Source organism: Myiozetetes cayanensis, unplaced genomic scaffold, assembly GCF_022539395.1.
Source record: "Myiozetetes cayanensis isolate MyiCay16 unplaced genomic scaffold, myiCay2020 scf16, whole genome shotgun sequence".
NCBI classification, from domain to species: domain Eukaryota; kingdom Metazoa; phylum Chordata; class Aves; order Passeriformes; family Tyrannidae; genus Myiozetetes; species Myiozetetes cayanensis.
Window position 1 is genome coordinate 18,234,042 of NW_026087270.1, and position 12,997 is coordinate 18,247,038.

General features: G+C 45.2%; 1 protein-coding gene across 5 annotated transcripts; it reads right to left on the reverse strand.

Annotated features, from left to right (window-relative positions):
- Window positions 1–846: 846 nt before the first annotated feature.
- OSGIN1 (oxidative stress induced growth inhibitor 1) lies at window positions 847–12,355 on the reverse strand. Of its 5 annotated transcripts, none has more exons than XM_050311299.1 (7): window positions 12,250–12,355; window positions 11,664–12,043; window positions 7,569–7,671; window positions 4,774–4,910; window positions 4,284–4,475; window positions 3,885–3,976; window positions 847–3,222 (listed from the first exon to the last, which is right to left on the reverse strand). In XM_050311299.1, exons 3-7 carry the CDS (start codon window positions 7,651–7,653, stop codon window positions 2,229–2,231), a joined length of 1,500 nt encoding a protein of 499 aa, XP_050167256.1. In that variant the 5' UTR covers window positions 7,654–7,671; window positions 11,664–12,043; window positions 12,250–12,355; the 3' UTR covers window positions 847–2,228. The 5 variants fall into 5 exon arrangements, with proteins under 5 accessions (XP_050167256.1, XP_050167255.1, XP_050167254.1 ...); XM_050311298.1 differs by having other exon boundaries at window positions 7,569–7,674; XM_050311297.1 differs by lacking the exons at window positions 11,664–12,043; window positions 12,250–12,355 and adding an exon at window positions 10,728–11,169.
- Window positions 12,356–12,997: the final 642 nt, after the last annotated feature.

Consider the following 12,997-nt stretch of genomic DNA (forward strand, 5'->3'; position numbering starts at 1 on the left):
ATCCCATGCCCTTATTTCCAGTGCACTCCAATGCCCCCTGTGTTTAAGATGCTCTTTGGTTCTTTTCCTCCACTTCATTTGCTTTTGAGGCCAGAAGACCCACCCCAACCCAGGATTTTAGAAAGGTGAACACTGATCACTGAACTTTTTCTAGCAAAGGTTTGCTGCAGAAGACACAGAACCACATCATTCCTATTCAGGAACACCCACATTGCCAGGACAACAGTCAGGAAAAGTACCAGCTCATATAGAGCACTGCTGCCAGAGACCCCTGGGGGCTTTGCCAGCCCTCTGGCAGTGAGTGATGGCAGACCAGCAAACTCATTCCCTCCAAAAAAAACCCAACCCAAAACCTCCAAAAAACAAAAACCAAGCCGAACAAAAAAACCCCCCAACTTAAAACAAACAACAAAAAAACCCCAAACAAAAACACCAAACCAAGAGGCACAAGTTACAATTGGAACACTTCAACTAGTTAAGAAAATACCCTCTATTCTTAGCAAGAAAGGTGGTAAAATGTTGAATGGGGCAATCAAATGTTGACAGTGCAATCTCCACCCTGGAGGCAGTCAGAGCTTTCCCCAACCAGCAAGAACAAAGCTTGGCCAGCAGCTTGGTTGGTGTTGTGTCCTGGCCTCCCAAGAGAAGACACTGCCCAAGCACTCTGCAAGGGTTCTCCACCCTCCTGGAGAGACACAGAGAGCAAACCCAGAGGGTGCTCCCAGGGAACAGAAAGATGCAGGATTGAGGAGGCACAAACCACACCCTGGTACTCACCAGGAAGGTGATGAACAGCTCATTAGGTCTTCTCTGGGTCGGAGATTTAGAATTAAAACAAACACAGGCTAAGCCTGAAATCACTTTATTGAGAAGTTTCATACAAGAATAGTCAGTGGGAAAAAATATTCAAGTGTGATACAGCAACAGCAACAAGCTCCTCTCACATCTCAACTCGAGGCCAATTCATTTACAAACCAACAGCCACTGTCTCCACACACTCAGCTGTCCACCAGGTCACACCAGCGAGTTTCAGTGCAGCACAGGGAGCAGAGTCTGTCTTTGCATCAGATCAGATGAGCTGTGATTGCAATTTTTCTGTGTGAGGTATAAGAGGCCCTCTAGGTCTTTTGAGAACTGCAACACAAGGCATCAATTCCAGCCCAGCTCATTCAGAACATTGAGAGATTGTAACAAAATATTCTGCCAATAACATTTTTTTGGAAAAACAGTATAAAAAAGTAGAGATATCTATAGCATAAAGCTATCAAAAAGTGACTGTGCCATTTCCCCCCCTTATAAAAATAATCTTGTTTTTTAAAAAAATCATGATACATTAGAAATCCACCCAACATATAACATATTGCACCTTTCCAAAATACTCTGTGCAGCAGAAGCCCCATACAGCACCTGGGCAGTTCCAAGACAGACCAGCAGCTCCCCTTTAGTTCTGCTCATCTCTACAGCAGCTGCCAAGAATCTGGCTGTTGCATTTTTAGCATTCAGAAAGTAGAAAGCTGCAAGATGGCAAATCAAGTGTTTGTAAATCATTACCATTCCTTCTCAGGAAGGAGAAAAACCCATCACAGGGATCTCTTGATTTAAAAAAAAAAAAAAATATTACTATTACTTGTTGGTGGTGTCAGTAAGACAATACAGCTTCAAATGTTTGTATGTCAGTTTTTATTTGCAAAGTACCACTTCATGTGACAGAGAGGTACCTGCAGCACCTGTCAGTCATTTCTGGCCTAATAAGAACATAGAGCCAAACCACAGGAGCAAATAAAACCAGGTCAGCTTACTTTGTTTCATGAAAAAAACACTGTAAGACAGCAACAGACACAGGGTTGTGAACCTGCTGTCTGAAAATAATTAACATTGATTGTTCCTCAATTCAATTTTCAGTCACCTGGAGGGTTTTAGGTAGAAAGGCAACCCCTGTCTTGCCCCCTGCTTTTCCAGGCACAGGATTCAGTCCCAGTAACCATGCACAGCTATGCAGAAAAGGAGCTGAAGTCCCAGGAATTGAAGATTCTGCTGTGTGTGAAACCCACTCTGTATTTGGTGACTTAATCTTCTCAAATAACTCAGCAAGAACTTACAAACTCTCTGTATAACCTTGGAGAATGCCAGGAATGGGCTTTAGATCTGAGGGTGTACAAATCAGATGACCTGCCTCTCTGTAAGAGCACTAACCCACCCAGTGCAGAGTACAGGGCTGGAGGGCTTTGTTAGGGGGGGTTTTTGTTTGCTCTCTTTGCCAGAGAGCTGGCAGCAGCCAGAGCCCCTCCCTGCACAAAGCGCACGAAGTTATCTCCTGCCAGCGGCCCCAGAGCGTAGAGCCCCTTCTCCTGAGTGCACTCATAGGTGAAGGGATCCACATCTATGGGATTCCTCTTTGGACTCACGGGCTGCTCGCTGTCCATTGCCAAGTCCATGCCATTGTTTGGCAGAAAGGAGAGGTTGGGGTTTGAGCCAGTCAGAACGAGAGCCATGGAAATCTTGTAAGCTTTCTGACAGCCATTTTTGTCTTGAATGATGCACTTCTTGTCCTTGCCAAAGGACAGCACGTGATGTTCAGGAAGGCTGATGTAACATTCATAAGGCCCAGCACAAGCAGCTGTCTGTTCTTTCATCATCTGATGGACTTTGTGGTACTCAGGATACATCATTTTGGGGAGCTGGTTAAAGATAAGACCTGGATCGCTGACTCGTCTCCTAAAAACGTGTATTACTGGAATATTGCAATGGTGAGCAAAGAGAATTGCATCAGCAGCTGTCAGACCAGCACCTACAATCAAGACTGGGTCTGACATGATGCCAATGCTGTTGTTCTTCACTGCTTTCTCCAGGGCAGACAGCTGGTGATGGACATAGGAAAGGTTCTCTCCCTTGACCCCGAGCCAGGTGGGACTATCGTACGTTCCTGTAGCTAAGACCACGTTCTCTGCATAGATGGAGAAGGGCTCTTTATCACCTTCCACAGTTTTGAAAAATCCATCCACCTGAAAGACCTCTGTACTTTGTTCACTGGAGTTCCAGAGCGAGCCACTGCTCTCCTGCAGATCTTTCTGGGCGTGGTTGGAGATGCTCTCTGCACTCACTTTCCTCACAGAGGTCACAACAGTGCCACATCTGAAATTCTTCTGCAGCCCTTTCTTCATCACATAGTGTTGGTAATATTGAGCAATGTCTTCTGCTGTGGCTCTATTGTTTCTGAGGCCTCTGGAATATAGTACAAACAAAGGTCAAGTTGCAGTTAAGTAAGAGACTGGAATTTTTTCCCCTCCTCCACTGAACATATCCTAGAGTCATCTACCCTGGCACTACCAGAGACTTATCTATTCCCTGACTTCAGCAAAGTTCTTCCTGATTTACAGACCTAGCACTCAAGTCCAAAAGCTGTTGGATAGAGGCAGCTTTCTCTAGCATTCATCCCACCCCTAAGAACATGGTTGTTCATTTATGCCTTCCTTTCACACTTTGCTTCCATTCCATTTTTAACTCCTAGACTTTTTAAAATTATTATACATGTCAAGAGCAGAAGCACCTGACAGACTAGAGAGCAGCTGAACTGATTCTATTTGTCATTAGGGACAGCAGCAGCAGACACAGAAGCCAGGTGACCATGCCTTTTTTCCCCAAGCTTTACCCAGAATTCATGGTCACTGATCCATCTCCCCAGGGGCTGTTGGGAAGGCCACTTTCCAAGAGGCACTTTGTCTGAATCACTGAATGTAGAATGGACCTTTTCTGGGGTGTGGGAGGGTGTCCCTTCTCTCACTAAAATCATCCATAAAAGATGGGGAGCTACATTCAAGAAGTCCACTCCAGGTTTGCCAATAACCTCCAGAAGTCTGTAAATGATCATGCCATGGATATCTCACCTTCTCTTTTGCTTTAGCCATTCTTTGAAAGGGAGATCTGGGAGTCCCATCCATTCCCCTCTGCTCAGGGTAACCATAGAACCCTCTATAGACTGGAACAAGAAGCAGAGCAAAATTACTTTATTTTTACATCAAAAGTGAAAGGCAATTTTTTTCATGTTTCAGTACAGCACACATCATGTAATCTCCTCTGATCTGCTGTCATGGATGAAAGCATCCACATCCTCCAAAAAGTACAAGAGAGGAGAAAGGCCTCTCATGCTTCTTTTCCTTTTAACCTTTGTCTACATCCATAAACCCAGACGTGGCTGGCTGGTGTTTTAGCAGAGCTTTTCCCTCTCCAGTGAACAATTTGGCTCTTCCCCAACCTGCAGACCCCAGCAGCTCCAGTTCACTCACATGCCAGGCACCTCCAGGAGCGTTTCTGCCAAGAACCAGGTGGGGAATGGCTCTGCTGGGCTCGTGCCACCAGGTGAGGACGGACTCTGCTGTGCCACCAAAGTCTGTGTCCGGGTGCTGCAGAGCATCGAAGAGCAGAGCCACGGGGCTGTCGGATCGTCCCTCCAGGCCTTCAGACAGATAGTCCAGGTCCTAAAGAGAGGAGCAGCAGGTGCTCAGTGTGTGAACTGCCAGGCAGCAGACTGCTTCTTACTCCAGTATCTCTAATCAGCTCATTTTCTGGCACACAGATCTTTCTTTCCCAAGTAGTACCTCAAAGACCTTAGCAGGAATGCTGGCATTTCATACAAGGGAGATCTGGATTACACAGCAAAGTTTGCTCAAGGCTTATTCTGCTTGTGTATTTTGAAAATTCAGACAAGGTTATCACTCATAATATACCCCTAAGGATGCTTTACTGTGATATTATATTGCTTATCTTTACACAAACCTGGTCCAAAATGGAGACTCCTGGTGCCTCTTCCAGTTTCCTCTGAAGAATAGGATGAGGATGAAGAGACTCTCTTTTGAAGTAAGGGGTGTAACCTGACAGCAAATATGAGAGGCAGATTCCTGAAGGTCCATTCCCTGAAAAGACAATGGAGAAGAATTTATACTCCTGCAGATAGAGCTGTCCTTTGAAAAGTGTTTTTAATAGCCAGACCAATTCAAAAGATATGATACTGTGGATACAGGGGATTTTCTCTTCCAGGTTGACCACTGATCTATTGGATGGAGTTGGGGAAGTCATTTTACTCTCACGTGTCCCTTTCTCCTTCTCAGTTTCTTCTACTTGCATTGCAAGGTCCTCAGAACTTGCTGAAAAGCCCTTGGGTTAAAAAAGTCAGAGGTTGACTTAACCTGAGCCTGAATTTCTAGCACAGTGAAGAACAGCATTACTTCTGTAAGCAGAAAGGTTTGGGAACTGGTCACACACATCCATTAACAGCATGAAGCTGAGTCAGGGCAGGCTCAGGTGGGATCTCAGGAGAAGGTTTTTCACCCAGAGGGTGGTTGGCACTGAACAGGCTCCCCAGGGCAGTGGGCACAGCCCCAAGGCTGCCAGAGCTCCAGGAGGGTTTGGACAACACTCTCAGGCACAGGGTGGGATTGTTGGGGTGTCCTGGGCAGGGCCAGGAGTTGGACAGGATGGTCCTGATGGGTCCCTTCCAACTCAGCATATTCTGTCATTCTATGACCAGGGCTCAGCTCTCCTGGATGCAGAATTCACACCAGTGCAGAGGAGGTCACTGTGCACAGCAGACAGAATCCTGAAAAGAGTGACTATTGAAGGGGAACCAGCTCTGCTCAGTAAGAAATTCCATTTATCAAGGGATATTTGGCAATAGCAGCTTTGACTAATGGGTGTTGAGGATATTTTCAAATGGGAAGCAGCTCTACCATGGTACTGCAAGCAGTGTGTTAAGGAAAAAAAAATCTCTTCCATGGCAAGACAAGCCCTCAGAATGCAGCACTTTGAACAGGCTGCTGGGTGACTGAACTCCTCCTGCTGCCCACCCCACAGCCAGGGGAAAAACTGGATATCTGAGACTCCAAAGCCCAGGGAGAGCAGGCTGTGCAGAGTTTACACATGGCTGTTCTCCAGCATGTTTAATATTTCCCAGTGTCTGGATAAGGAGGTGTCAGCTGTCTGGCTGCCCAGGCTCTGCTGCTCACTGCTGTGTGACTAAAGCAGTGACATCAGGCAGTGATGAGGGCAGGGGAGCTGGGCTGGCACAGCAGCCTGAGGAGAGTGCCTGTGCCTCAGGAGTGACTGGAGCAAAGGTTGCTCCTGGAGGATCTCTGGAAAGCCAGCAGTGAGCTGTGTGAAGGGCAGTGTGTGTCACAGAGGGGGACAAAGTCTGCTGTGCTGAGCAAGGACCAGCTGCAGGTCAGTGTTTGGAACAGTCCACTTGGAGAACAATTATCCAAACCCCACAGCAACAGAAACTGAAAACAAACTAAACTGCAGCCATAGTAAAATATAACAAATTCCAGGCTACTGCTTTGCTTTAGGAAGTACAAGGAGACATCTAAGCCAAACTTAACCACCTGAGTGCACAACACTCTGCAACTACAGAAGAGAATTTACTCTGAACCACATCTCAGTGTGATATGGCCACAAGAATAGCTGTCTCTGGGGCTCAAGCTGCTGTTGTGAGGCTGCCAGCACAGCTGAGGGAGCACACAGCCTTCCTGGAGCAGGGTCTGGGAAGCAGCTGGAACCTCAGTGCAGTGTCCAGCTGCAGGGAAACAGCTGAGCTCCTTCAGTCCAACAGCTTCCTCAAAGTGCACATCTTCACAAAGCTGCTCCTGAGGCTTTAGTGACATCTCTGCTCTGCATACCTGTGCAGGCACACTGGGGATGTCCCAAAACACCCTCCCTCCCACCCAAAGACTTGTACAACTTGTGGGCAGTGCAAAGTCCCACTCAGATAAAAACCTGCTGGTAGAAGTACCCTTGTCACACTCACTGTTAGCCAGGATTAGAGCTCATTTATGTGGGGCACTGACTTGATTAGATGCCAGATAAGGAACAAACCCAGCTCTACAAGGCATTTAAACACATGCTCAGATGAACAGGGTCCAACACCTGCCCTTAGCACAGCTCATGATTAGTCAGAGAGGAAGGTGTGACTTCACTACTTGTGCTTCGCTCCAAGAATCACCTCACACGACAAAACTCCCTCTTGCAAGGGAGACAACACATAACCTGTTCTTTTTTTTAACTGGTAGAAAGCATACAGCTTTTTATTAGTCTATTAAATCTGAGCAAATTCAGTGTAGCTGACACTTCTTTCAAAAGAAACCTGTGAAAGATTTCAGGAAACTTTAACAGAATTTGGAGCAATTTCTAAACAGCCATAATGGTCAAAAAAGATCACACAAACCCAGTTCCAATTCAAACACTCCAGATAATCACAGCAAATGGATTAACTATCTGTAGTGAAAAGGTTTCAAATTTTTCTAAGTATTCAACTGAGAAAAAACAGGCCCAGGTGAACTGATGTCCAAAAGGCTACCAATTTTACCATTAAAAATGTGGTTTAGTTTGTCCAATACCTGGGTCCCCACCTCCCACAGCTCTCAGTGATCTCTCTCTATAGGAAGTTTGGCTGCCAGGGAGAAGATGCAGAAACTGGGCAGGTATTTCTGCTTTGAGTGAGAACATGTGGAACAAAAGTTGCAAGTCCAAAGCACCAACAGCCTAAGAGAACACAGTGGTGCTGGCAGGAGAAAGCTCACCTATGATCACAACGGGCAGGGGCTTGAGCCCACTCTTCTGGGAGGGTCTGCTCAGTAAGGGATAGATCTTCCTGTCTGGAAGCATTGCTGTCCTGGAGCCTACCTGCTGAAATAAAGAAGTTTTGAATTACTTGCATTTTTTGACAACAAGAAAAAAAACAACCAACAACAAGACTTTTTACAGCCTACAAACGCATTATACAACACAAAATTATTATACAACACAAAAGAGGGAGAGAACAGTTATCTTTCTCTTCCAGACACAAATTCCAGTCCCTTCAGAACAGCTGGCAATTTTGGTAACCCTCTGACTGCATTAAATGAAGTGTTGCAGCTTGTTAATGAAAACTTCACATACTGTGAGGAAAATTGTCATAATTATCACAAATGCTTTGGACCTTTTAAAGCAACCTGTGCATTCACTGATAAGTTAAAAAAAAACCTTACTCAAGACTTCTGCCCAGTGGCTGGAAATCTCCTGGCTGCATTTTCAAGTATGTACCATTCCATTCCTACAGGGTTTTTTGAGAAGTGCTAGTTTAGCTCTGGAACCTTTTTTTCTGAATTTTCCAGAAAATAGAGAGTTGTATGTCTGAACAAGTAAATAACAACAAGTCTTCAAACAAAATATGCATCATAGTTATCTTGGAAACTAAGGTATCACTGGAGTAGAATCTACAAAACCAATCTAATCATTTTGCAGATGTTTTTGCCGTTCCTACAGAAATCCCACCATGTCAATTAATGGTTTCTTTAGTTTTCCTGGGAATTCAACTCCACTGTCACTAATCTAGAGAAGTTATTTTTACTACAATAAACATGAGATTTCTGAAATTCAGCATAAGCTTTTAAGTTATTCTACAGAAAACACTCTCTTATTTTCAATTTTGGAAAGCCAAGTAAAACTCCAGCGAACGGCACGACTTCATTTGGGAGGGCACGCTCTTTATGCCCTTCTCAAGTGCAGGAGGATCTTTGGCAAGCACAGTGCATGCTTCCAGGAGGGCTGGCACATCACTGCCTCTGACAGGCACTGCAGCAAATGTCTTCCTAGGGGTGTAATGGCCCGCTTTGAGCCTGGCATTTACCTCACAGCAGAGCACTCAGACCCTGGTGACTGAAGGAGCTGCCAGGAAGCCACGGGTGAGTTGATAACTTGCACAATTCCAGGCTTCAGAAAGAGCGTTCTAAGTGAATTTGCCTGCAAGATGTGACAGTTCTCCTGGTCACCAACCACAGCCATGGCTGGGCTCCACAGCACCCAGGAGCACTGGCTTCATCCAAGTAGAGCAACACATTAGGCTTACCAGCTGAATTCACAACTAGCAGCTTTGTCCAAGGTTTTTGATCTCAGTTTAGTGACATTTACTGATTGCCTGTTATCACTTAACTAAGCATTGTGCCTGACACGAACCATTTAAAAGGCATAATAGTTGTGCTTTCTAATTTAAGTCATTTCAGGCACCTAGCTTTGAAGAGAGCTGGATCTCAAGGAAGCTCATGTTCCCAGTTAAAGTGAGGCTCAGGTCACTGCATTCACTACAAAAGCACATGTCAGTGTGTTGTGTCCATATCAAAGAAGGCATCAAGCCCTTAGGGCATGTTTAACCCAGCCCTGGGAGCTGAGGGAGCACAGTCAAACCGCCCAGCTATCTCTCCAGTTTTTTGGGTAGTTTCTGCCACATGAACCAGAACTTGCATCACCTTCAGGAGGTTGTAAGTTTACCCCCAAATAATTCCTTACCACAGAGCTCCAGAGCTGCAGTTGGTAGAATTCAGCAGTAGCACCTGGCACAGCCAGAGACACCAAAGGAACTGGTGTGACCAGTAAGGTGTCCCCTCAAAGCAGCTAAACCACAGGATCTAGCTGAGGGTTAGCAGAGGTTTCTTCTCCATGGGAACAAATAAACAAACCCCTCTCCACGACTGCATTACACGAGAAGAAAAGGTCTCATTAATTTTTCCTACCACAGAGTGCATGTTATTTCAGTGAAACCACTGCGAGTCTGGAAGAGGAAAGCAAGACCCTTGGAAGGGATCTCCCAGGTTCCTGCTGCACAGCTCTCTGCAGCAGCATGCACAGAAGAACTCTATGCACTCTGGAGACAGTGGTACCCCAGCAACACCCCTGGGATTTTTACTGGAAGCAGGGACTGCTGACCCAACCCAAGCCAGCAGTGGCAAGAGCTGCAGGGGAGCAGCAGAGCCAGCACACAAACGTGGGCCTGCATCCCATCTGTAAGGCTGAGCTGCAAAGTCACGTTATTCTAGGCCAGCATTTTTGGGGGGGACTGAAGGGGACAGAAAAGGCACAAGACAGTAGAAGTCCTGTTTACTCAGAGGAGGGTTAGCTTGGCTCCTGGCTGTTGCTCTGTGCCACCCTTCCCCACCTTGATAAAGCCCAGAGGCAGCAGCTGCCAGCTCACTGATAACACCCTCCTGGCTCACCCTCCTCCACTCTGTACCTTCTGACACACCACACAGGAGCATTTTCTGGGATAACCCCCATTTTAATGGCTGCAGGAACACAATTGTTAGGCTAATGACATTACTGGATCTGTGCACATACGTGACCATTTTTAGCCATGGATTTATTCAGTACCTTGGTTCACAAAGCCCCTTGGGACACTTTGGTGCCATGCACTTTGCTTCCTGAAGTTTTGTCACTGGTCAATTCTATCAACACGAGATTAACCAGAGAGGCTTTGTTTATCCTAGCATCTCTCTACATATGGGAGAAGGCCCTTCCACATCCTATAGCTGCCTTCTCTACAATTCATAGTTAATAATTCTTTTTCAGTCCAAAGTGAACCAGATGCTGAACCTGTTTATAGCGATTCTCCTCCTGTAGGCTAAACGTTTCATTTTGGGGTAAAACTGAGCTCAGATCACCTCAGACATTTCAGTTTCAGGCCAAACATCCACTTTCCTTGCCATTAGAAGTTAAGGCGGATTATTTTAATTACTATTTTTTTCAGCCTGAGACTCCTATACCTCAATAACCTGTACAGCTAATGCAGTGTAGCAGAGGAAAGCCTGTTCTTGCAGATACTATTGGAAAGCATACAGGACATTGAAGTTCATTTAAAATCTCTACAGAACTAGTTAACACCAAGAAAAAGCCTGGGACAGCAAGAAACTCAAAACTATTCTCCTCACCCTTTTTTTATACAGTGTTGGCTGCTGGGCACTCACTCTTAGCCAGCTTAGTGACACTGGTTTTGACTCCTGATTTGGGCTTCCAACTTGAAATGGATGTTCCTTTCCTTTCCCTTCATTTGGGAGAATGCTGCAAGTTTCACAATCTGTCTTCTCGCTGCTTCCAAAGCGTTTCAGTGTCTTGTGTGACGTTACATAATCATTCTGGCTTGGAAAAGCACTCAGCTCCCTCTGAGCCAACTCTGCATACCTCCCTGACACAGCCTGATGTCTGCAGGGACTACAACTCTCCAGCGGGTCAGTGTGGCCCCCAGCAGTCCCAGGCTGCATGACAAACAGGTTTTAAGTCAGCAGAAGCAAAGATACATTTAGCTCCACAAGGGCACTGATCTTTGGAGAAATGAAGAGCCAGGTTACATCAGCCATAGCCAAGGAGCTCGCCCTGTAAGAGCCACGAGACTTTTGCTCGAGTAAGGACCACCAAGTGTGGCCTGAACAGCACATGGGGAGAGTTCAAGAGAGCAATGCAGTCAGTATATAAATACTGGAGAGACTGAAAGAGCTGTCCCCACATTCAGTTTTAAATAAGAACAATACCAGCACAAATGCAATCATAGTTTTCTTCAACTTTGCTTCTTCAACTACCCATTTGTTTCACCAGTTTAATATTTAACTAATTAGTACTTTTTAAAAAAAGCAAATATCTCAATAGCTTTTACATTTTATAGTTCCCCACAAGTTTCAGAAGTTAGCTCCCCCCTTGTATTATTACTCTTACATGTCAGACCAGTTACCACCCAAACACAATGAAAGTACGTGGAACAAATTCAACTTTACGGTATGCAATAACTTTCTAAAACCAGCCCTGTGACAGTCAGAACCCAAAGGAGCAGTACACCAGACAGACCCCTCTGTGCTTGCTCAGAGCCCTCTTACCTTCAGCAGCAGGTCTGGTGAGCAGTGGGATCTGTATGGGAGGGTCTGCACACTCAGAGCCAACCAAACTGCAAACCCTGAATCCTCTCTCTGCTCCAGGACAGCTGTTTAAATATCGTAGGCAAGCAGCAGGAAGGGAGAGGAGGAGCCGAAGAGAAGGAGGTGGAGCAAGGAAAATACTTCTAAGCATGAGTCAGCAGGAATTTCCCTTCCCAGCTTCTGAATGAATGGTGTAGTGAACTTCTTCACTCGTGTTCCTCTGAGTGTTCCTCTGACTATGTGACTACAGCAAAAGCAGGCTTGGAGGAGCCTTGCATGGGCCTGCACTGAACAAACATCTTCGTTTTTAACCCTCAGGGCATCACAGATAGATAGTGTGTCTGAAAAGAGAGATTTCAGTTTTTATTTCTTTTTCTCCAGTGAGATAAAGTGTTATAAACCTTTTGCTCAGTAGCAGTAAAATGAGTCAAACTTCTTTCTGTTAAATTTAAAACACACCAGGATTTTCATCCAGGATACATTACTCAATACAGGGAGTGATCGATCCAGCTTGCTAAATTTAAAGTGCCCTTAACAAATGAAATACCTTGACACCAAATATTCAGTCGAAGTAGTAAATGCAGCACATGTTCATCTCTGGGGCCATCTGCTCTGAAACCACAATTTCCAGGCAATCAGGAGGGCTGCTGATAGCCAGCTAAGATGCACACTTTCATCCATGTGATCTAAAAGATAAAAGCAGTTCATGAGAAGGATTTCTCTACGCTCACAACCCACATCAGAGCAGAATACTTAATACAATACTCTATCTTAATTCCAACAGAGTTAGGTTTTTTTAATAAATGGCAACCATTGTTTCACTTAAACTCCCAGTCAACTCTTTGAAAAATCTGACTCAGTAAACACTGTCAGACTGAGGGGTGGGGTTTTTAAGGTCTCTTTCAAGTTCCCTGGGCCTTTATCCAAGGTAGCATTTGCACAGAACTCTTAAATAACTCATACTGGGTTTTTGACAGCAAAGGCTTTTGTGTGTATTGTTCAGCTATTTATTGGCATGAAACCTCCTTATCCATATTAGTCAAGGAAAAATCAGGCTTTCAGAGACAGTAAGGCATTTGTTTGCTTAGGTGGTTTAAGGCTGCCCTGTTACTGGGTTTTCCAAAACCTGTGTTCGATATGTTGACATGCAGCGCTGCATGTCAAACCTTTCAGAACAAAGATGTTCCAGTCAGTCTTGCTGATACCACAGACACAGAGGAAACCATCTGTGATGGTTTGGCAGGCTTTGTAATAAGGAAAATCAGCAACACTTCCTCTGTGTGCAAATCAGCAGA